We start from the raw sequence: 26,343 nt of genomic DNA on the forward strand, positions 1-26,343 counted from the left end.
TGCTTCTTGAAAATCTCCAGGTAAGCAGATTTTCTCATTATTAGCTTTGTCCACAGTGATTTTCCCCAAAGCATGTGGAGAACAAGAAGCCAACCGTGAGCCAAGACCTCTAAGGTCATGAGAAAAACACAGTCTCTCCTCTCTTTCCTGACTCTCCTAAGCTTTCTGTCAACATGCAAGTCTTACTACCTAAGTAACATAGAAGTCAATGTTAGTTTGTTTGTTTTCTTTTTAAATGCAGTTTAAATGCTAGGAATCTTTTCAGCTAGTTAACTTGTTACCATTTTTGCAGATGTGTAGTGTTGAGTTTCCTAATCTCATTTAAAAAGTGAGTTATGAATAGATCTGGAAATAAGGCATCAGCCCCAGGATCCTACATTCATAGAATGACTACTGCAAACATTTCTCCCTTTTGTTTCCTGAACCTTTGACGGTCATAACAGTTATATATGACAGAATCGGTTTTAAGTAGTTGCCAGTGTATGAACTTCTGTGGTTGCCTAATGACTGATAGGATTAAACTTTCTTTTCCTTAAAAGGTAAAATACTATTCCATGTCTCAAAATTATGCATCTGGGTGCTAAGCTATAAATCAAAGTGGGCAGGAAAGAAAACTTCTGTTATCCTTACTCTAGGGAAGCCATATAAAGGATTAACATTATGCTTAAGAGGATTTTCTTTAATTTCTTCTTTAAGTGTTTATGTATGGTAGACTTTGCATTCATTTTACATTGTTTAATTATTACAAGTATCTATTACATAGGAATTATTTCTTCGACTTTTATAATATAAACAAGAGATTGTAATTTTAGTGTATTTAACTGTCACATCATTGTTAAATAGTAAAACGGGAATTTAAATCCATGTTCATCTAAAATACATATTCTATTTCAATTCCTCCTCTTTATGCCTATGATTTGTAGTGAATTATCATGAATAATCTGGATCAAAGAGGATCTCCAAATTGGAAGAAACACTTGTCTTACTGAACCATTTTAGATGAACATACCCATTTAAATGCTTTTACATCTAGCTTAAAGGCAGCTCTTTCTGAAGAAACTGAAAGTAAGCAATTAAGTTTAATTCACTTGTGGGTGTCCACCTAAGGCCATATACGTACCCGGCAAGTTAATGGAGATTTCAGCATCTTTCACTGGGGAGTAACATCTGCACGGTAGTTCATTTCCATTTAAGATAGTATAGCAGATTAAATAAATTTCAGATGTGTAGTTTTGTATTTTACAATATCTTTGCAATGAGATATGGGCTATATTCTTACCAAAAAAATTCCAGATGAAAAAACGCACAGACTATGTCATGCAAAAATCACCTTCCATTGGAATTAATTGTGTTTTTTAATTTTTTTTAAAAAAGGAGTGAGTTGTGTCAATTGATAAATCTCTATACATTATAAAATACAAAATGTTAAAAATAATGCTAAATTATTTTTTTCAAATTTATAAGGAATTAATACAAACTCCAAAGAAGGACTCCTTTACTGTTTAGCATTCATGTAATAGGTTATTCTATACAAAGAAATTATTGTCTGTCAGCTACTTCAATTAATTTGTATTTGTTGATTGTGAGCAAAATACTATAGTTGAAATGATGCAAATAAAATTAAAAGAAATCTGTTTGTTTTGGATTCTTTAATTGGTGAGTTAGACATTTGGGTAGTCAAGGAATTTGAGGAGATAGACTACCTAGTGTGCACATTTAGAAGATAAGATACAACGTTCAGGACTGAAGCTTTCTGAAGACCAGAATTTCCTTTTCTTTCAGAAGAGACTGGAATGCCTGGGTTCTTCCCTTCTGCCGTCTCATGATCTAAAATGTTCACACAGGATAGAGTCATGAGTTCAGCGAACACAATAACAATTTATTATGCTTTCCTTCTTAAAACGTCACCATTGTGTTCAGGCATTCGGAAGAAATTAAATCTCGACAAGATGACAAAGTCCCTTCCGATTTTTCTGTTTAAGCTTTGGATCATTTTCTTAATTTCTTACACCTGTGTTCACTTTGTGCAGTTCGTGTATACCTTGAAATCACATCATTTATTTCAGTGGGAGGGTGCTTGCGGATTTAACTCTGACATGACATGCATGCATGTGAGGGATCAGAGAATGACTTGCGGATTCTCTCCACTCTGTGGGTCGCAGGCCTGAATCTCTGTCATTGGTCTTGCTGTTAGTATCTCATCAGACCCTTAACCTACATCACTAATGCCTTTCTACTTCCTTTCGCAAACACCACTCCCTTCATTTCTCCAGCCTTTCTCCTTTTGTTCTTCCTTCTTACCTCTCACTCCCATTTTCCTTTTTGGTCCTCACCCACCATGTTTCTGGGTGTATATGGAATATTAAATCCATACTCTTCTCCAAATATAGTATCATTCCTGAGGACAACACTGATTGTACATGAGGTGCTTTTATTTTTTATGGAGCATGTCACTGAAAATAGACAAGACAATAGCACAAGTGCGGGTCCAGAGCACGTGCTCTTGCAATGTGCACAAGCATACAGCAACCAGGGAGGCTCTTTGCTGCTTGTGCATCGAGAATGTGAATAGTCAACCATAAGATGGATGTCTACTGACAAGTGTTTTGTAGGTCTCCCCTTTTAATCTTTGTTTCCACTATTTTTATAGCAAGTTACAAAAACCTAGATTGATTGGGTTCACAATTAGCAAAAAAAAAAAAAAAAAAAAAAAATTAACTAAAATAAGTTGTTGTAGTTAAATATTCTAAAAAGTGGGGGACAGGAACATCACACAGACTGAACTATTTAGGACATGGTCAGTGATTGTATCAATGTCAGGCCCATTCTGAATGGAAAAAAATTATCAATTTCAATTGGAACAGTAGATTACATTAATGGCTAACAATATTCTAAGTGAGGTCAAGTGGGGATTGCTGTGATTTGTAATTGGAGTCTTCTTTCAACCTGTTCTAATGATGCTGGCCTCTTCTTCCTTTGTAATTGCATTGTGTGTATGCAAATTAATTTTTCTTAAGTGCTTTAGAATTTATTCTATTAAGTAGTCTCATTTCCCATACAGTTTATAATATTCTTTTGCTTTAAGCTCTTTTTTTTTCAATCTTCAGCTCTGATTTTACCAGTTTCAGTAAAATTCCATGTAAAAAGCAGAAAGTGACTATATATATTATTGATCATAAATATGATCAAAATATATATTGATTAATATATTATATATAATATGTGTGTATTGTAGTATGTAAACATATAACGTGTGTGTGTGTGTGTGTGTGTGTGTGTGTGTGTGTGTGTGTGTGTGTAATTCCATGGTCTAGAGAACAAGGGTATAAAGTTTGACATGGTAGAAAATGTTGCTTCATAATAAACATATTTTGGAATATTGATTCAATCAGCATCATTCAGGCAAAATTGTTTAAGGAAAATGACCCCCAAACACATCCTTGTAGGCTTAGATGCAGAAGTGATGTGCACTGTGTATTTGTTTAATAAATGAGTCAATGAGGGAATGTAGGCAGACCTGAGTGCCACATGTTTGTGTACAGCTGATCCATGAAAACACGTCTTTCTTGAATTATTACGGGTTAGTAAAAGTAACAGTACGGACAACTGCTCTTAACCTTCATCTTCTCACTCATTGGCCTTGAGAATAAAAAAAATACATAAATCATGTTTTCCTTTTAAAACATGGTGATTTTTCCTAAAGGGCTGCTTTGTTCAGGTTTAAAACTCTGAGCTTAGAAGATTACATTTTTAAATTGAGCCGTGTTAATAATAGTGCATTTACATCTCTACGGGATTTTAGCTGAGGAATAGACTTACATTTTCTGTGCAAATGGTCACATGCTCATTAATGTTTGAAGAGAAATGGTGAAATAAATGACATTATATTTGAAGTGGTGTATATTTTCAGACTGACAAATTAGTGTTGTCTTTGAATTTACAATGGAAATATCCTCACATGTTAGTAAATGTCATTCACATCAACAAATAACTTCATTTTCATTCTTGTAACCATGTCTCATGTAAGAACATGACTGTTCATGTATCTGTATCTTGATCAGCTCTTCTATCCTGTATTACATTTATTTGAAGTAATTTGGGTTAGAGTTCTATTGAGTTAAGAAAACTGTGTGATGTACGTTATATTAGATAAATAATATAGCAAAGATAAATAAATGTACATTAGAAAAATAACATGGTTACTCTTACTAATTGAAAAATATATTGTGATAACTGAGATGTTTTTGCTGTCATCTGATTGCTTAACAAATGCTCCTAGTTTATTTTCCCAGACACTCTCACTGAGTCTACTCTGACAGTAAGACCTAAGTGATAAAGGGCTCAAATGGAATGTCTGTGTATTATGTGTACTTATCTAATGCTTTAAGTTTTATTTTTATTTTTATAACTGAGAGTGTGTGAAGAGGGCTGTTAGAACAATAACCAGCTAGGTTACATAACTATATTGTATTGTTTTAAATAGAACTGTACAACTTTAATCTTTCAACTAAGGTGTAAGCATAGTATTTTTTTTTCCACTTTCTGGAAGTCTATAATGTCAAGATAATGTCAGTGGAGCAGTTCATCCTGATAATCTAGAATGGAATGGATCACCCACCTTTGATGTTGACCTTCCCAGTCCCATACCTTTGCTTGGCTTAGCTATGAGGCCAGAATCAAATATCAGTAGAGTGTTTCTGTGGACTAAAACTCTGCATTACCTCTGTTGTTGGAATCACCAGGCTCTCTTCCTGTTATCTTGACATTTTAGTATTGTTTTTGTATATTCCTTTATTCCTATGGAATAAAAATGGTGCTGGCACTACTTTGTCCAGTTAACATTATAAAGTCTAAGTGTTAAATGAAAGAAAATTTTGTCCATAGGCTTCTTTTTTTTTCATTTAATTACTTGTAAGATGTTAAGATGAAATGTATAACCCATGCTGAGCATCTTCTGTGTGCACAGCCTCGCATCAGAATCTTTTCTTACGTGTTCTATGTAGACTTCTGTAGAGGAAGTGGAGAATGTAATTGTCGCTCATGGTTAGTGCTTTTGTTGCTTTTCTGTTGACAAGACAAAATACCATGACCAAAACCGATTAAGGAAGGAAGAGCTAATTTAGTGTTATGGCTCTCAGGACAGAGTCAACAATGGCAGAGATAGCCAGCCTTGTGCCATGGTAGCATCCCAAAGCTGACTGGTCACATATTATCTATACACAGGAAGCAAAAAGAGGGTGTAAGGTAAGGTTATGGGTCCCGAAAACCTGACTCCAGTGATATGACATAGTTCTTCCCACTAAGCTCCACTTTCTAAAGATGTTCTAACCTCCATAAGCAGCAACCCCAGCTGCATATCAAGTGTTCAAACACATTGGCCAATGAGAGACATTTCTTATCTAAACCACCACCTTTGGCCCCTCAGACCACATAGCTTTATGGCTTCTCATACTATAAACTGAGTTTAGTTCAAAAGTTCTCATATCTTTACCAGCCTCAATATTGTTCCAAAGTCAAAATATTCTATGAGACTTAAGGTGACTTTTATAACAGCAACCTCTGTAAAATAGATAGGTAGGTAGGTAGATAGATGGATGGATGGATGGATGGATGGATGGATGGATGGATGGACGGACGGACGGACGGACGGACGGACGGACAGACAGACAGACAGATAGATAGATAGAACACAGTACACCATACATCTTATATACATACATACATACATACATATATACATACATATATACATACATATATATACATACATGTTTCCAATACTTAGTGGCACAAAACTTAATTTACCATCCAAAAGCAGAGAATGGGAGATCATGAGAATTATTGAGCCAAAGCAAGTTTGAAACTCATCAAGTTAAACATAAAATCTAGTTCCTCCATGTCCACTATCTGAGGCTTCAGTCTGAAAAAACTCAAGTGGCTCCTCAACTCAAGCATCGCCCCTTATATAATGGACATCTCTTCTTCAGACTGGTTCTACTCTCTTAATGCTCTTCTATTTGGCAGATGTCTCGGGTTGTTATTCCTCATTCCTTGGAGTCTGGACGATTACGCAAGCTTCGCTATCACACCCTCATTCAGTAATCTTTTGAATAACCTTGTAGACACTCTGATCCTGACATGAACTGCCTGTCCTCAACACCTTTCTGAAACATGACAGGAAGAATCCATACTTCCTTCTATACTACAGCTTTGTGCCTGTAAAGCCAGAACCATGTTGGTGTTGAACACTGCAAAATCGGTTGCCAGTTTAGGATAGGTCTTTGCAGCTTTTTTGGGCTCAAGCAATTACCAAGGAACTCCCTTAGTCTATTCCCTTTGACAAATTCTACATTTGAAATGTAAAGTGGGGAGATTCATTGTCATCTTAGATCTGTGTAAGAGTAGTTGATAATAAACATTCTTCAGACTCACTGCTGTTACCTAGAAGTCTGTCCTCTCAAAGAGATGAGTCCATTACTTTTTAATTTCATCTTACACAAATTCTCAAGACATGGGCCAAATGAAACCAAATATATTACCCCAGTGCCCCAGTAATAACTTGTACCTAATACAGGTCTATTTTCCTTTGGAAACCTAATAAGTTGCACCTTCATTCTATGAATTATTTTCAGTGCTAAGAAGCCAGGAAACAGAGAGAGGAGAAGCAAAAAGTGTGTCAGATTATAAACCCCAAAAGCCACCTCAGTGACATGCTTTCCCTAGCAAGACTATCCCTCATTAAGTTTCCATAACTTCCCCCAAACAGCCCTACAAACTAGACTCAAGTGTTCAGATCCATGGGTCTGGGGCAGGAAGCACTTTTATTTTTAAATTTAAACAACCGTAATAAAGTAAATATATATCATAGATGCAGAACAGATAATTTGAGCCATGGCTCATCATAGTCACAAAAGTCCCCTCATCTTGCCCTGCTATTGAAGCGCATGCGTATATACAATGCACTGTTGTACTATCTATAGGATCTCATGAATCCTATGGGACTTCATACTGAAAACCAGACTGGGGCTATTACGGAATGAAGAATGGACAGACATCAGACAATCACACACAAAAGCTAGGGTCAGGTGAGATATGGGCACTTCGATGGAGCCACACCATCCATCCAACAACCTGAAACCACAAGGCTTTCATTGTGCACAGCTCAGAAGGAGGGGTTTGTTGCCTCAGTTGGGAGTCCCTTTAGGGAGGCAGTCTCGGGCTATAGACATCTGGGAAGAGGAAGATGAACTCAGTGTTTTCTATATACCCTGTGCAATTTTGCACATGGGACAGAGGAAGGCCTTGCCTATGCCCTAAGACTGAACCGAGGAAGGGTTTACCAGTTCTCCTGTGTTTGAAGCACTAAGATCCTTGTCAGTAATACACATCCTCTTAGAGCTACCTTTGCTCCTTTGTAAATTCAATCAATCTCTTATGCTACCCACAAAGCAATAAAGAAATTTTCTAAATGTTGCATACGTCCTTTGGCTATTTTATGATTGTATTTATTTGCATTATATGCAATAACAAGCTCACTTCAGTATAATTTCATTAATCATACAATATAGAGTTGAAGAAAACTCAGGTATTAAATTTGATTAGCAACGGAATACAATGGGCTTATGACTAAAATTTGAATAATGCTGTTGCAGTAAATATTTAATCCCAATTGGGGGTTTCTACTTTATCTTTGATATTTAGATTCCCAGATAAAAGACACAAAACTTTTATATTTGTAATAACCCATTAAAGTACTAGAGCTGCACAAATATCTACCCCGTATGATACTATCTATGTCTACTTCTCGGCCAGTAGCCCTGAGATATGATTTGTCTTGTTCTGCCTGGGCTGCTCATACTGTACTTGGCAGCCTGGTTGGCCAGTTCTTCTGATCCGATTGATCCCTTACCCTTGGCACCACTGCTTTCTCCATCTTCTCTCTCTCTCCCTCATGTGGTCCTGACTCAGACCCCAAACCAAAACCTGGCCCACCTTTCTTCTGCCCGGCTAATAGGCTGTTGGCTTCTTTGTGCAATCAATAGTTTCAAATTAAGGATCAAGCATCACTTGGTGTAAATCAGTACCTCCTGGTCTCTGGGAGCAACAAGACCAGTATTTAGCACTATAATACTTTTCTGTATTGCTATACTTATTTATTTCTTAGCTCTTCCAGATGAACAATGTTTATTATTTCCAAAGCAACCAAAGTCGATGTGCAAAATGCTGTTTTCTGCTTTAAAATCTCATGATGAGCTTATCTTTACATTTATGCTCACGTCTCCTTTATAAGCGAAAATTCACATTTAACAGGTGTGTATTACTTTAACGTGTTTTCTAGCTTCTGACCCTTATTGAAGCTCTTAATGTTGGTAGGCAACATTTATCCATTTACATAGTTGTGTTTTAAAGATACCTTCCTTATTTAGTCCGTGTTTAACTATTTGAGTATTATAAAATATGGTCATGATGACGTCATTTGTAAGGATGTAAAATTAAGGAGAATTTCTTAAAGGAAGCAAAGTTTACTTTTTGTATTGTCTAAGTTTTTAAATAATTATGTTCAGTTCTAGGAATTTGATAAATTTATAAAACATTGCATCATTATTTCTGCGTAAGGTCATCAGGCCTAGGGGGAAAAACGTGGTTGGACAGACTTCTCTATTTGAAGCACTATGAGAGACCTCAAAGGATACATTTGGAGATGAACATTTTTATCTGGTCTTTAGTACATGGGAGAACATGAAAGTTTCCAGAATTATTGCATCATCTCAGTCAAAATTACTGAAAAGCAGCAAAATAGATTTGCAAATACTAAGAAAATTTCATTTTAAATTCAGTACTTGAAAGCATCTCCAAGAGGTTTCAAAAGTACTAATCTTCTTAAGAATAATATATTTTGTATATGCCTAATGATAATGATAATAATAATAATAATGCAAAATTTTGAATGAGTAAATGTTTATTGAATTAAAATACAGTTCAAAGTTATTTATGTATAAAATCACTCTGGAATTAATTCTTCATGTGGAAGATAATATGTTGTAAACTTAAATCATGTGAAGATATGTTTTACTCTGCATTGGTCATCTCCAGAAACATAACAGTTTCAGCTGTATCTCCATCTATGTCCAGAAAAGGAATCAGCCTTAGATCCAAGAGATGTTGAATTTAACAACGAGATGTTCATGAGTGGTATCTACCAGTCTCTTTACTATCTTCATTTCCTTCCTTCATTTCTTACTTCTGTGAAATCTGGTATGCATATCCAGTCTTTAAAGAGATAAAACGTCAAGGAAAGTAAAGGGAGAGAAAAAGGAAGAATGAGATATAGCATTGAACTTGTAGCTCAGTGGTAGAGAGCTTACCTAGTATGCACAAGACCTTGGGTTCAGATCCAATTCCACAATAACAAATTTAGAAAAGGGAATAACATATATATTTAATGCACTGGTGGCGTTAAATGTGCCATATATTTATGATGTAAAGGAGGTAATAACTGTGGATTTAGTGGCTTTGAATAGCTGTATACAATTTTATCTCTGAGAATCCTTTCTGGAGGAAGTGCCATCAACAGGACTAACTTTCTTGAGAGTCGTTTGTGATATTCTGATGTCTTTTGCATTCTGGATTATTGGGAATAAGGAGTCATTTCATTGTTTATGCTGCTAGTAACACAATGGGTTTAATCAACTAATTTTTAGTTTACTTAATGAATTACTGTTTTTCTGGGTGTGAAGCCTCATGACTGCAATATCAGTGCTCTGAGAGTCTGAGGCAGGAGGACTGCCATACAGTGAGGCTAACTTGGGATACACAGTGAGTTCTAAGTCAGCCCAAGCTACAGAGAGAAGAGAAAAAGGGAGAGAGAGAGAGAGAGAGAGAGAGAGAGAGAGAGAGAGAGAGAGAGAGATTGAGAGAGAGAGAGACAGATAGACAGATAGACACAGACACAGAGAGACAAAGACAGAGAGAAACAGACAGACATGCAGACTAACCCAAAGTAAATCTTTTTTCTTAAGAATATACTTTTGTCAATATACTTTGGTGTGGAATTTTATTATTTGAACCCTGTGCTTATTTCTCAAAATTTAGGGACAAGGATGTGAAAAGTTTTTTTTTTTTTTTTTTTTTTTTTTAATGAACTCCTGATGTTCACACAAGATTTCCTCTCTCTCTCTCCCTTCCTCTCTCTCTCTCTCTCTCTCTCTCTCTCTCTCTCTCTCTCTCTCTCTCTCTCTCTCTTTCTCTCTGTCTCTCTCTCTCCCTCCCTCCCTCCCACCCTCCCTCCCACCCTTCCTCCCTCTCTTTCCTCCAATACTTCCCTAGGGTTTACTTTTAATTGTTTCTATCAATTTGTCTCTGGACTTTGTATTTTGCGCACAAACATTCTGCCTTCCAAATGAAGTGGCAGCTAATTTTATATTGGATCCATTCTTGTGTCTGACATGAGTCTGAGCTCACTGCCTAGCTTCCAAATATTTGAAAAAAAGCGATGAAACACGAGAGAGTTGGAAAGCCAGAATAACACTGATTTTATCACTTCACATTAGTTTGAACAACTTATTAACAAATATGAACATAAAAAATGCATCATTCTGTCTATAACTCTAGCAGACACAAAGCATTGTCGTGGTATCTCAAGTCTCTATTACAACAGAAAAACCAATGAAAAATAACATAGGTCTGACAGGGTGGAAGAGCCCTGTACTTTTGACCTAAGGATGGAGTGAATCAGGGAAGGCTTATTAGGCAGTGGTAAGTGAGCAGAGGATGATGGGAGATTTGTACATAACAAAGATGATCATTGTTTTTAAGAAATATACTGGACAGTGAGGCCTTGAAGCCACACCAAGTCTTTCTATCAACAACCAAAGGTAACATGAAAGATCCTGGCTTTGTTCCAATATTTCTTGGCATTTTTATGTGACTATATATATTTATATGTGTGTGTGCATGTGCACACACATATATATATACACATATCTATGTGTGTGTGTGTATATATATATATATATATATATATATATATATATATATATATATTTGTATATATACACACAAAAGAGTTTTTGAAAGTACTATATGAAACTAAAGATATTTTTAACAATACAATGCTCAAACTTTGAAATAAATATCTTTATGTCAGTATAATGTTTTATGAATCATATCTTCCCAGGACTAAGGGCTTGCCAAACAAATTACATAATGTGTTTTAGTGATACCATACATTGACAAGACCTGAGTGGTATTCTGCTTTCGTACTTTTTACTGCGTAGGATTGATGTTTCCAAGATTCATGCGAGGAGTCTCAGTCCATTACAGACTATATAGTGTTGTAATAACAGTGTTAGGTTTGGGTTGTGAACTCATAGGGTCAATATTACTTCGTGGCGTGTCGTATTTTTAGTATTTTATAAGTTTTAAATCCCTTAAACTAAGAATCTTGTTACGTTCATTATCAAATCAAAATGCTGTCCAAATCACAATCTAAAATCCTTTGGTAGAATACCTCTCTCAGTGGGTGTCTTTACTTCTCAGTTGCTGGCTGAAAGAGCTTCGCATAGGTTAGTATTTGCTTCAACTAGCAAAGCTTTCTGATACCTCATGTCAATTACTCATCCATCTAATCTCCCCTGGTTCACTAATGTTATGATCTGTTCCTGAAAGGAAGCTCATCCTGCCCTTTCCTTCAGGCAAAGTTCACTACCTGTCAGTTGGCGCCTAAGAGTATTTATCTGTCCGAGGTTGTAGGTGTGATCTCTCTCATCTCATGGGAATAATGCTACTATGGTGAAGATCTACTGGATCTACTGGATTTTGGGTTAATATTGGCTACCAGCAAAATAGAATCCAGCAAATCAACACTTAGGTTGTTGTGGTCTTTAGAAGTCATCTGAAACTTTCGGCAAAGCCCTAATGTCAGGGAAGCAACTAAGTAGAAACTAATGAGTGTAGCCTAAGAGAAAGCATGAGGTTGTTGGGTTTGTTTTTGACAGTTTGCAAGGAAACTAACCAAGAAATAATGATGACGAGAGGCTACCATCATGAACCATTAGTCTTGTTAACCTTCACTCTTAAGGGTTGGTTAAAACACCTTCCTTTCTACCTTTTCATCAGGCAGGACCTATGGCTGATTTTTTTCTCCAAGGTTTCCTTTGAAGTTTCTGTTAGCAGCCCTGGCAAGTCCTGACTGGGGTATTGCCCAGGCCACTTCTCTGAGACTGGTTCTCCCCTTGGTTGCTTCCTGTGTCTACCACCCAAGCCTGTTTTACTTCCACAATGATGGCCCTTGAGCACAGAGCTCGGAAAGGTAACCTCCCACTGTTCCTCAAGATTCAGAACTGGAAGTGGTGTTAGGTCAGGCTGTGACATGAAGTGTGGTCCGCAAGGTCAGAGCAGGATCCCGGCAGCAGGAAAACCCACTGAGGCAGAATTCTAAGCAAAGGTCTGTTGTCTCCATTCCTGTAACTAGAACAGCTCAGAAGATGACAGCTCCTCTTTTTTATTCACTTTTTTTGAAGCTGTTTCAGAGCAAGGTACACCAGGCACATATTTATAGACACCTGTCATGTCTTTGTTCATGTGCACAGAGACCAGAGAGGGGAGAGCAACGTAAGGTAGTTCCTTCTCCCCACACACTTGGAACACGTTGATCAATGCTCTCTACTAAGTTTACATCTTGGTGTTTAGAAAAGTACGTACAGTTGTAATCTAAATCAGCAGTTTTCAACCTGTGGGTCATGATCTTTTTTCTTGAGTGGGGGTGGGGGAGGAGAGGTCAAGCAAGCCCCTTTAGAGAAGTAGCATATTAGATGCCCTTCATAGTAGATGTTTACAATACAGTTCATAAAAATCACAACGTTGCAGTTACAAAGTCGTAGCGAAATGATTTTATGGTTGGGGCTCAGCACAAACTATTGTCCCAACCCCAAGAGGGTGAATCACAAGCAATACTATTTCCTGTACCCACGTTTGACCTCTTCCCCCTTTTTCAGAAAGATGAAAATTATAAGCGGCCGTTTCCAGTGGCCTTTCCCACAGAAGCCTTGCCTTAGAATTAATTCTCAAAGCCATTCAAAGTAATACGGTAGAAATTACCCAGGTTTGCAATGCACACACCATTTCATAAGCATTCTTCAATAATTTTCTCCCTAAAAGATTTGCACACATTGACACCTTCTGATAACTTTCCAGGAGCCTTGACCCGAGGAAACGGTGGTTTGCATCCTTGAGAAACACGGTGATTTGAGTTGCTGTGGATTTTTAGAAAAATGTGGGTGCCTTTACAGTTTTCCTTTTACCGCCACCATTGTCTGCAGCGCAGTGACAGGCTAATTCAGAGTTTTCTGTGATAGACTAATAGCTATGAATTGGCTTCTACCACCCAGAACCGCCCCATGCACTTTCAACACCATGTGTGTGGCTCTACAATCTTATCATGGGTGGGCATTTTTCTCTACATAGACTCATCTTTGGCAAATCATGAATGGACCATCACAAAGATCCCATCTGTTAGAGTTTCATATGGCTAAGATCAGAATTATCAAATATCTCATTTTTTTCCTTTTTTCTTTTTTTTTTGTACTTTATACCCCCCCTCTTATCCTCACAATAAATGTAGTTGTCAGCAGGATAAGTTCATGTGCCGGATAAGGTCACAATTTCACTTAGTGACAACTTCCAACAGTAGGAACTTACAAGGTTCGATTTATTAACGAGTCAGAAAGGATAAGATCACTACTTGGCCAGGCTGATTTATCAGAGTTTGACTGGAGCACTTGTATAGGGAATGTCGTATTTCACGTTTATGCTCCAAACAGTGGTTTAGTGTGTGTTGTGACTGTATGACTCAAAAAATTGAGACAGGGGATTAGAAAAGCTCTCCTTATATGGCAATTTGTTGCCATAGTCTAGCCACTATCATTTATGGAGTCAAACAGTGCTCAGGAATGCATCAATGTAGCATGAAAGAAATGGAGCTGTTTGTCTTAGCAGGAAGATGGCACATGGGTTATTAGTGCCTGATGAAACAGTTGGGTGGCGCGACTCTGGTTTGGCTTTGTAGACAGCCAACAGCAAAATGTCCTAACCTTCTTGTGTGTCTGGCAGGCAGCTGTCAAATGGTTAAACCATAAAATAGCAAAGAGCATCGTCATCCTCTCGCCACCTTGGCTGACTTTGAAAATGTCTCGGGATCTTTGCCCGCTTTTTGAACTCAGCATGACTTCAGGGCTGTCCATGTTTGATACCATGATGTATAATGTTTTCCAACCATGAAGCAAATATAAATATGGGTTCTGAAGCTATATAGCCTTCTGCTCTAGTGAGGCCTGATAAACATTACAAGCCAATTCGTGTGGTCTGCTTTGAAATTTGGTTATGTATTTAAAACTAAGTTGAAACCAATCCTGAGTTTATTTTCAGCAAATGAAATAGGATCTTCTATCATCTCACTTACTTGAAATCCCCACCTTAATGAAAGCTGAGCCCACGGTTAGGAGATGTTAAGTAAAATACCGTATATGCTTGTGTTACCGCCTTAATGCAGGATTTAGGTGGAGCTGAATTCAGCTGATTGTGAATAGTGATGTTGAAACTCCTACACCTCTCTCTTCTTTTGTATACTACTATTTTTATAGACTTTGTTTCTAAAGAGGCATATTAAGAGATGCTTTTAAGAGAGGAAGCAATTGAAAGCTCCTTCACTGAAAAAGATTTGAGGTCATTTCTGGTGGCTGAAATTATTTTTTTCCACTGGTCAATTTATTTTATTTAGCCCTAAGACTGGGTTGATATTTTGAAAGCTGTGGGGTGTTTAGTAGTGGTTTGACTTAGCTTTTTTTTTTTTTTTTTTTTTTTTTTTTAAAGTGGAGCTATCATAAGCCTTTGAGTAATCACAGACGTTTAAAAGTATGCATTATCAAGAAGATAAGGGAAACAGCCCTTAGCACTAACAATATTATCTTTTACCAAAATTGATTAGAGCGTCCTAAGTGTCTCAGATACTTTCTGTGAACCTACACAGTACGTTAAAAAAATAAAGGCTTTGTTTTGAAGAACAGCTACAAAAATATAAAGGAGACAGAAATAAAGGCATCATTTTTCTGTTATCTCTATCTTTCTCACATGAGGTGTGTCCATGAAAGCGGTAGGAGTCTGATCAAAGAGAACATGTGAACGTCAAAAAAAAAAAAAAAGAAAGAAAGAAAAAAGAAACACAGTAAGACAATCTTGTCTGCTATGAAAGTTAACTTTCAATGCCCTACAATTGACACCTATTATATGATGAAAATATATACATAATTAATTTTGTTCTATTTCAGTTTTGAAAGTACCACACACCAAAAAGCATTGTCTACCTAGACATAGACATTTTAGAACTCTGGATCCACCCGTTCATCTCTTTGTTGAGGTAAAAGAAATAGTGAAGAAAACACAGGAATAATTAAATAGACTTTGAACGCAGTGGGAATATGAGGGAATAATTCAGGTTTTGAGTTCAAAGAAACGTCATGAAGGAAAAGCTTTCCTGCTTGATCATGCAACATTAATAGGGTCTCGTAAGACAAAAGCATGCTGGGTGTTTACTGGCTATCAGTAACAATTCCCAGAACAGGGTAGGCTCAGAGCAGGGGAGAGGAAGGAGGGGTGATAAGGAAGAAGGTCCTCTCTGTGGGATGAACAAAGTCATCAATGCAGCTGACCCCTTTGCTAGGCATCACCAGGAGTGAGGTCTTGGTAGAGACCCTCCCTTTCAGAGGTCAAAAGCGAGTGACTGCAAGATCTTGTCCAAAAGATTAGTGGAATTTTAATAAGCTTATCCTGGCAACGATGGTGCCAGCAACGGGAGCCGGTCTGTCACTTAGTCAGAGTTGACAAAAACCTGAAATCTTCTGATAAGAAAGGCAAACCTGGGAGTTACCAGGAGGAAGATAACTAAAATATGAAGTGATTTTGGATAGAGGAGACGGAGAAAGATGGGACTCCATCCGCTGGTGGGCATTGGGTAATCATTTGGTGACGTTCTGAACATTTGTTAGGCTCTTTGCGTAACAATCATTACTGCTTTTTGATATACAGGGCAGCAACTGAAAGTCAACGCGTGAAATAACTTCCCACGGCTGCCATAATATTCCAATGACTCATTCACCATCCAGTACAGAACCCTTCTTGAGCCTTTCATTCCACACTAATCCCTTCTTTCTGGAGATGTGAACTTCACCTCAGCCCCGGCCATTATTTTCATAAAGTGTGTGATCCCTTCTTCCACCAAATCGTTGAGTGACCCCTCAGCATCTCCAAAGGCACGTGGCCAAGAAGTCGGTGCTCCCAAATTGAAAACCTGAATTCCATCCTTAAATTTGTCTCCAATTAAAATATTGATAACAACTCAGTTCAGTCTTTCACTATCCAGACCATCCAGCTTCCATCAGGTTCCTGGCTCGGGCATATGGTGTTTGTTGATGGAGCCTTCCCTTTGGTCTAGTGTTTAAGAGATAGATATCAAATCATAATTGTAGAATGAATGAGTGAATGAATAAAGAATTGAGCCCGAGAAAGCCCGGGAAAATAAATTTAGTTAACATGGGCCGCTATGTTGGGTTGGAAGGGTTGGAAGACACCTTACTCAGTAGTGAGGGCTACTTTTTATTGTACAAAGAATTTTTTAAGGACCATTCATTGGTTATTGGACAAATTGGGATAAAACACACCTTGCTTTTAGTGAACTAATATTTCACATAATGCCTATTAACCCAGAGCTAAACATTGGACAGAGCTTGGGGATACTTCTGGAAGAGTTGGGAGAAGGATTGAGGGGACAGAGGAAGACTGGTGGAGTCAGCTAACCTGAACACTTGGGGGCTTGCAGAGACTGAACCACCAAGCAAAATACATATATAGGCTGGAACTAACGCCCTTCAATTATGTGTCAGATGTGCAGCGCAGTCTCAATGTGGGTCTCCTATTGGCACTGTTTTGTATGGCCTCAGAAGAAGAGGATGTGCCTAGTCCTACATAGAAAGGATGGGCCAGGGTAGCGGGATACCCAGGAGAGGTGCAGCATCTCAGAGCAGGTGGGGAGGTGAAGGGGAAGGGAATTTGTGAAGGGGATCCAGAAGGAGGGGGTAGGGATCAGTATGTAAAGTGAATAAATAAAAAAATGAACAAAAAACACTGAAACCAACCAAAAATGATGCTATTGGGAGAATATTCCTTGCAAGTGAAGAGATACAGGTTTTTTATGTTTTGTTTTATTTTGTTTTTGGATATGATATAAAAATTACCATAAAACCCATTTCTTTCGTTATAACAAAAATACTTAAAATAATTAAAATATCTTACTCTTAAGCAACATGTAAGGCAAATATAATTTCCAGTCATTGATATCATATCTTTGCTACCTCTTGGTACCAAATATATATTAGTACCTTGTGCTATCCTGTGGCTTTTTAAAAACACAGTTACAAATAAATGGTTTATTTTGAAGCTATTTTTTTTCCCATCAAGGAGTTCCCAAAAATTTCAAAGTAGTTTCTCAGCAAGCAAGAGAGGAGAGTGGTACACTCCTCCTTGTCTAATGAAGTGGGGGGAGGAGGTTGTGTTGAGAGCTGAGACAGACACTGGGTTTTTAAGAACACACAAAGTATTTTTGCTCTGTTTAACCTTTTAATACATAGCCAGAGACATCTGACAACATAGGGGTATTTGCATATTACTTTATGATCTGGCCTAAGTTTCTAGTTCTTATTCCATTAAAGACAGTCCTGATGGCTAAGCCACGGGTGTAGATAAGAGTCACTGTTTGACTAAGGCTGAGTCCTTTCCAAATGAAATGTGTCCAAAGCAGGAAGACAGGATGAATTACTTTCCAAAGATGTTCATGATTCCTCCGTTATCGCTTAAAAATGATGGCTTTTAAAAAATGTATAAACATAAGCAAATTCATCTGGACATCGTCCTTCTGTAGAAATGAAAATTCTTAATTTTCAGATGAAGGCATTATTTAAATGTTAACTGTTGGAAAACTTTTGGAATTCTTCTCTGAGAGAAATTAAATATTTTCTCTGCAAATGCAAAAATTATCCTTAAAGGTTGAAACACATTGATATGCATAAATTGAAAGGCGTTTTCTATACAATATTTTTTTGACATTAAAATAGATTGCTAGCTGAGCTCCAGGACACGACGCCATTGGTAAAGTCCTTGCTTTGAAAATGGGGGTTGCTAGCTTTGCTTTGTCTTTGACGAATTTCCCAGAGACACCTGCTCATTCCAATGTATTAATCAAAAGTATTGTGCAAGGATTTAAAACTCTTTAAGGAAAAAAAAATCTCAGAATTGGGTCTGTTATTCCACATGCCAATAATAATACTAAAAAGATACCGTTACGTATCAAATTCCACACAAGCTCCAGAGTTTAGCATGTTATTTGCCATCAGGATATTTTCATAAAACTGTCTTTAAATCTGCATTTATATTCTTCATTGTTGGTGATTCTGTTCTTATAGAACACATTGAAGGATGCCTATAGATCTTGACGTGATCAGGTCTTTCATTCTTAAATCAGCCAAGGGGAGGGTGTGAGGAGAGGGGCTGTGGAAAAACAGTCCCTAAGTGTAGAAACATGAAAGTATCCTCGACTTCCTTTCAGAGACATGGATGAATTTGTACTTCATGATGGAAACATTTAAGCCCTGTGCTAGGTTTTAGTATAGAAAGGGGTTGTGAATTTTGTTACAGTTTAGGAAACAGGCAATAATAACACCACAAAAGATGATGCTGATATTTAATCAATAAAGAGGGGGGTAGGGGTGCAGTATCACTGGTTACAGTTTGATAGCTTGCTTTTACACACCTGGACTTGGAAACTGTCCCCCATACCATGTTCCTTATGCTACATAAATATGTGACTTCTAGACACCATTGTAGTGGCATATACTGAGTTCAACTTTGATTTTTTTTCCTGTTTTCTAATCTGCATGGCTTTTTACTCTTTATTTAATAATTCCTCATTCTTATTCGTTGCACGGGCCAAGAGGAAATGCCAACATAAGAGAGTAAACTCTAAGGATGATGCAGTGTCTTAGAATGACACAACAGCACTCTAAGGGTAAAAATAATGATCACATCCCTAATTCTGTAGTGAGAATTCCTGGTTATCTTAAACCATGTTTAAGCCATTTAGACTTTAGTCATTTATTTTTTATAGTAACTTATCAATTAACCAAATATTCAGTTAATTCACAGTCTATAAGATGTACATATTATCTTTATTTTTATTTTGTTTTCCTTTAATGATTTTGATGTATTTAGTTTCTCTGGTATAGGAAGACTATAGTCTTGAATGGACAGAGAGGGGGGGTGGGAGGGAGGGATGGAGAGAGGGAGGGAGGGGGAGAGAGAGAGAGAGAGAGAGAGAGAGAGAGAGAGAGAGAGAGAGAGAGAGAACCAAAACAGTTTTTATAAGAGAAAAAGAAGGACCATTCTTCATTTTATGTGTACTTATTTTATCTGTCAAAACTATTAATAATCCAAAAAGATTGTCAAATGCTATTAGAAACTCTTGAGGTGACTGTTCTTCAAATGTTTGAGTCAGTAGAAGAGTTTTACCCATCGTTCATTCTCCAAAGTCCTCTTCCTGTTTTGGCATTAGATCATGGCTTTCCAAGGAAATTTTGCCTTTTAAGGAAAACTGTAATGGATACTGAGTGTGGGAATTGCAGAAAAGAAACTGGACTGAGTCTGGATGCTTTACACTTGTTCTTTGAAGAATCCCAAGGAGAGTTGTTTTTTCAGGGAAATGTACTTAATTTTCCTTTATAAATCCCCAAAACATTGGATGTGTAGAGCAAATGTAAACCGGGTGCCTACTGTTAGGATGCCTGTTTAAGAGTTCTGATCACCTGTGTTCTCGCCTCTGCAGGAGAGCTAGAAATGTTTCAGAGAGATGGGGAAAGGAAGATTCAAAGCCGGCAGCAGCTTCCGGTGGGAACGACCTGGGGCCCTTTTGCTGGGAAGATGGACTTGAACAATAATTCCTTGGTATGTGGACCTTCTAAGATGTTTGATTTCTCATTTGTCAATCGATCCCTGTTTGCTTCCCAGTTAAATTTCAGGAAGAAATGGTTGGTTTTGTTGTTGTTGATTCTGTGGATTTCAAAACATCTTCTGATGGTGTGTCTCTGATCACTACAATGAATCATCCCACAAGAAAGAACTTAATCATGTCACATGGTTGACTAGTGAGGTGACTTATCAGCTCTCTGCTGTATCTGCTTAGCCAGACTTAGTTTGTTCACACTGTGCATTGATCTTTATTTTTGTGAGAAGGCACAAATGATAGGTCTACATAAAGAATAAGAAATGAACACCTTTGCTATCCTTCCATAATATTTCCTGTCACAGTCAGGGCAAGGGTCCGCGACCAGCATTATAAATTATGTTCACATTTTTATGAAAGTTCTGAGGTCAGAAAAGTCACCTATTTGTTACTAAATGGATAGCTGATTTCTCAAACCACTAAAAGGTACAAAAGGCAAGAGGTAGACATGTCAGTCTCACATCTCATGTAGGTGTGGCTACTTGTTCTCTAACATTGCTTGACTGACATCTGAGAACCAAGAGAACAATCATATAGAAAACTGCCACCGGATGCCGCCACAATGTTTCATTATTTCTCCGACATCTGGTCAGTAGTTTGCTATCATTGAAATGACACCTGTATTTCATTTATGAACTAGTGAAGTTTTCCTATCTTTTATATAAAAGCCCTATTGATATTAAAATGAAACATTCTACTAATCTTTATATTAACACACACTATATATATGTACATATATATACATACAGGGTGGTAGTTTCATATATATGTATTTACATATATATGTACATATATATATATATATATATATATATATATATATATATGTACATACATATACATACAGGGTGTTAGTTTCCTGATGTTTTACAATCTGTCAAACTATGATGTATGAAAAATAAACCTACCTGTGAAGGTGTAACTGTGGTGGCCTTAACACTTCTCTGCCATTCCAAAAGCTATGTTGTAGCATATTTAATACGTGAACGATGCAGTTTTTACTTGAAGGGTTCAATATTTTTGCTACTATGTGAGGCAAATGAGTGTTTGGCTGGAGAAGATCAGCTGTTGCACATAATTCCCTATAACAATGACTTTCTGAGTCAGTTTATACTTCTGAGAGTTTAAAACTCCAATTATCTGTAAGCAACATCTTTCTAATTATGAAATTTAGATATTTTACTAAAGCATACTTTTAAAATTTTTTTCTTGAAAAAATTTTCTCTTCCAGAACATAGTCAGACTTTATCGTTATATGTAAGCTGTCCTACTACATTAGCATGCTGATTACATAGACAATGTTTATTAGGCAGGAGTATATAAAATTGAAGATTGATTAGTTCCTTTGTCTATCCTAAAAGTTCGTATTTCAGTTTGGGGTTTCATAGAGGAGAAGATAAAACGTTCGGGCTATTGATTCCAGAATTTTTAAGTTTGTTTTTTAATCTTTAAGAATGTCTAAGTCTTCCAATGTAGTCTCAGTAGAATATCTATAGAATATTTTTAGCATGGCTTAAAATAAAAGAAACATTTGTTTCAATTTGGACAAAATGTTGTCTATGGTACTTAGACTACCTAACAGTTTTAATTAGTCAAATATTTATGCATTCTTATTGCATCTTTAGAATTTGGACATGACTTCAATATCTTTTCCATAAGATGAAGATAAATTTTTCCTTCACAAACGTATATAGCTTACTAACCCTTCATTACACAACTTTGAGTCAAATTTGAATTAGAACACTCCTTTAAGCTACTTGTTTGTCAACCAATGTAATGTTTCTCTCCTAATGCTCATGCTGTTGGCTCAAGAGATTCAGCACACTAATTAATCCAACACAGTAATTAATTGAGTCACCATGCCAGATGTCAAAGTCTTTTTATATTTTTCAAGTCTCCAACTTGAAGTACATTAATAATATTCCACCTTCTGTGGTAAGCCTTTGCAGCCCAGGCATTTGTATGTATAGATGGTATTTTGAGAAACATATACCTCTGTATAGGGAAAAACACAGAAACTGATGAGGTGAGAGGTTATTCTTGTAATAATATGAAGGACTGAATATATAAATAGATTTTTTCTTACCAATAGCTTCTTATCTTGGTAGATTCTTCATGCTGTAAAGGTTTGATAGTAGCAGCAGCAGCATTGTAAATGCATGTATTGGGCCAGCGATACTTTACATGTGAGAAAACAATACTTATCTCTGGAATAAAGTGTTACAGTGGGAAAGAGGTAGACTTCAGTAAGTTAAATAATTAGTTTCTGAGACATTGTTTAATAGTACAGCCAAAATTGCAATCTCAGAAATGTTGTCTATAATGTAAAGATTATACGACTGGGCTTCTAAGGATTTTATGGGACTGAAGAAGCGATCATGAAGTATCAACAGATATTTGTTCTTGGTGCTCACCTGTCTTATACACAAATGGATCTCTTGCAATGCAACACATTAAGAGCTTTACAGAGCCTGTCCCAGAGTAATATGTAACATGTCTATGGTATTTAGAGACATTACATGTTTAAGTTTACTCTTTGCCAAGTGATTATGATTCTGCATATAAACAAAACCAACAGGATGTGTCTGAGTACAGAGATTGGTTATAAGAATTTGCGTTAGGCAAGAAGGGGGCTTTGTAAGTCCAAAATTGCCACTGTGGGTTGGTAAATTGAGACCTAGAAGAGTCCTTGGTAACGTTGAAGTCCAGGCTGTCATTTCGCTGTGTCTGGAGTAGTGAAGGTATGTTGTGGGGACTTATTTCCTCTGTCCAGAGTTTCTTCAATTTAAACATTAATCCTAGTTTCAAACAGCCTCTGAGTTAACACATTAAATTAATAAGCTCAGGGTTTCAAACGTCTATGACATCTTGAGCGTTTCCCTTCTGGCTTGTAACAGTGTACCCTCAAGAGCTGCTTAGCAATTCCAATATTTCTGCTGCAACACTACCCAATAACATAAAGTGCACATGTGGTTTCTTATATTGGTGCTTTTGGAAGTCTTAGGACTTTTTCTCTTATGGCTTTATTGATTAATAATAGAAAGGACTAGCGGCGGAGTAGTCTTTTAAGTCACTATAAATTCTGACCAATATCTGCCCTGAAGAGAGAGAGTATGTATGTACTACGCCTTTGGTAATTTTTTTATATCCTTCCAAGTACAATGATCTTCGTGATAAGCTAAACCTTTCATCAATATTAGTCCATGGCAGTGACTAATATAATCGAAGCCCAATGCTAATTAAAAAGGCTGAGTGTCTAGAATTTCAGTGACATTTATACTTTCTGGTTGTGAACACATCCACTGTTTGCAGCTAGCTATTTGAGTGGGTTCAGTCAACTTCTGGAATAATTCTCTGTGCACCCTTAATTAAAGAGAACACATATACAAAGTCCCATATTGCCATATAATATTAAACTCATTGTGCCCTGATGAATTTTTTTTTAAAAAAAAATGAAAATTGACAGAAAAATCTCATTTCATTCTGCTCAATCAGAATAGAAAATTGTTTGGTTTTCATTTGTGACATTAAATTCTTCAAACAGGCAATGCATATCTGAAGGGTTCCTGCTATTGACCTAATAATAAAACAATGCTTACATTAAATTTCATCAAAGTTTCACAGTAACCATTACCATTGAAATTTGGTACAGAGATGAATTAGCAATTCTTGATCCACAACATTATAATCCCATTTGACAGATGCCTCTGTTTCTTCTCCCCAAGTTCCATCTCTTTATGGGCATTGACTTTTAACCGAATTCTTTGCTAGCTTTCTCCGGTTTCTTCCCATCACATACTGTTGTTAGCATATCCACTCCTGTATCTCTCCAGCATCCATGGCTGTAGCGAAAGTGGTTGCTTACTGGGAAGTCTTGTGTTTCTGTTTTCTAGTCTGTTTGTTTGTTTATCTATCTGTGGACACTGGACAGCTCAAGAGCAAGCTCCGTTCAGACCAGGGAAGCTGAAATTCTTAGAGATTTCATATTTTGAGTGGCAGTTTTTATTTTAGGAGTAATAAGTACACATTGACTGAAAAACAAAGCTTCTTCAGTTTTCTGTGGAATTCGAGGTCTCGTCCACCCTGTTCTCTAAAATTGGTCAATGAAGTTTGTCTCCGGTTCGTTTAACACTGCGTCTTTTAGGACCCTGTTTTCTCATCCTGCCATACTTTACACATTCCTGGTGGAGTTTTTCTGAGGTGACATCCCTGAATCAACTAATTATCCCTGAGTCATGCTCACAGTAAACTTTTGGGAAAGCTATAAAAAGGTGCCCTTTAAGATAAAGTGATTAAGGGTGGAAATTCGACCTACCCTTGCAAAGGAACTGGGTTTAGTTCCTAGCACCCGCATGGAGGCTGACTACAGTATGGGACACTAGTCCCAGGAGACTCAACATCTTTTTCTGACTATTGTGAGCACCAGCCACCCACATACATGCGTGAAAAAACACACATCCACCTATATAATAAAGTCAATAAATCTAAAAAGGGATGCAGCGGCGAACTAGGTTTAAAAGAAGTATACGAATGAATGAAAGCTTTGACTCTAGAGAACTGAGATTTGTTGAATCTTTCTTGTTCCATTTGGACCACTACCATTGGCACATAATAGTCATTCAATAAATTCTTTAGGGGCGGGGCTGACTGTGAATGATAACTTCCTTTTTACTATTATTCATTTGCATCAGCCCTTGGTGTTGCTATTCCTTCTTGCTCCTCTTATAGCCTCCTCTTTTTAATTTAACTGTGCCTGTTACCCAAAACACCTCTGGCCTTTCTTTCCTTCTCCCTCTGTTCCCAGTGCCTGTGGGGATATAGCCACTTGCAAAGCCTCAGCTGCTAATTTACAAATGACATTTAAGCCGAAATCTCTAACCTTGGATTTTGGAGCTTCCTCGGAGATAGCATATCTTCACTGCTTGGTGTGCCTTTCCTACTAGCCTTCCCCGCTAAATTCCTCCAATTCAGTAGTCATGAGCCATGTTTAGTTCTGTCTTTCCAGACAGCTTTTCTGCCCTTCTCCTCACTTCCAGCCTTCAGTCACCTAGGTTCTTAGCTTTGCAGGCCCCTGTCTGGCTCTGCGAGGGAGTCCCTTCCTTCCTTCTTTTTGCATTGCTCCCTTCTCCAGTGATTGCTCCCCCACAGTAGACCATTCCTGTCCTTATATTGCTCAGGAACCACGCCCCATCCTCTCCCTGTTAGAGGCTGTTCTCCATTTCCAGTGTTCTTCAACGCCTCCATCCATATTCTCATCCCTCTCTCTCGGAGTCTGTGACAATTCTGTAGCCTATACATCCCTCGCATGCCTCTGGTCTATTACATTGTCCTCTCAGTTGCTCTTTCAGCCTTCTGTCTTCCTCATTGTTTAAAAACCTAGACAAGAGTCTGCCCTAAATCACAGGATCCCTTAAGTCTATGTGTCCAATCCTAAAGTGCACAAAAGAAACTAAACTGGTACAGCCTAAGCAGTCCTTAATTTTTCTTTTTTTTAAACTTTGCCATGTTGACTGCTTTTCTAACAGAGACTCCCATTCCTGTGCATTGCCTTGGGGCTCCTGGCAGGGTAGATACTGTATTCTCCCATAACTATGTATCAGGCTCTTCTTTCCTAACAAGGCTGAAATGCTTTGTTTCCTCTCCTCACCCCTTCTTCCTTGCAGTAATTCCCTTGCTCTGGAATAGATAAATCCTTCTGAGGATTCTCACTTTGCTTTCTCTTTACTAGGATTAGGGTCTTTTCCACATTGTTTACCAAGGCCCTTATCTAAGGGCCAATGGCTAGCGTGTGTGTGTGTGTGTGTGTGTGTGTGTGTGTGTGTGTGTGTGTGTGTATGGGGAAATAAGTTTTAACTGAGAGATTCTTACTTTTCTTCTTCTTCTTCTTCTTCTTCTTCTTCTTCTTCTTCTTCTTCTTCTTCTTCTTCTTCTTCTTCTTCTTCTTCTTCTTCTTCTTCTTTTTTCTCTCTTAGAAGCAGAGACTCATGATCCAGGTCTAGTACTTCATTTATTTATTTAGTAAAAGTAATTCATTTATTTCTACATCTGCCCAACTTAACAGCCATTACCACTGTAGACTCACTCTTGCCAATTTGATCCTCAAGCAACTTCTTTCCAGGAAGTTTCAGCGGAACTGGGCAACGACACCTATTTCTCATCTTTGCCACACTGGGGAAGTATGCTTCTGCTAATTTCATGATAGATGTAGATGAACGTCAGCCCTTTGAGATGGGAGGGAGTGG

General features: G+C 37.4%; 1 protein-coding gene across 2 annotated transcripts in view; it reads left to right on the forward strand.

The window, feature by feature from the left end:
* The window catches only part of ZFPM2 (zinc finger protein, FOG family member 2), a gene marked incomplete at its 5' end in the record, with an annotated part of 432,774 nt that overhangs the window by 195,050 nt on the left and 211,381 nt on the right, over positions 1–26,343 (forward strand). For both annotated transcript variants that reach the window (XM_080909373.1, XM_080909374.1), the window contains one exon: positions 19,925–20,043. In XM_080909373.1, the coding sequence (XP_080765499.1) occupies positions 19,925–20,043 (119 nt within the window). The remainder of the gene's footprint in view (positions 1–19,924; positions 20,044–26,343) is intronic.

The sequence above is a fragment of the Micromys minutus genome (assembly GCF_963924665.1).
Source record: "Micromys minutus genome assembly, chromosome: 33".
Lineage (NCBI taxonomy): Eukaryota > Metazoa > Chordata > Mammalia > Rodentia > Muridae > Micromys > Micromys minutus.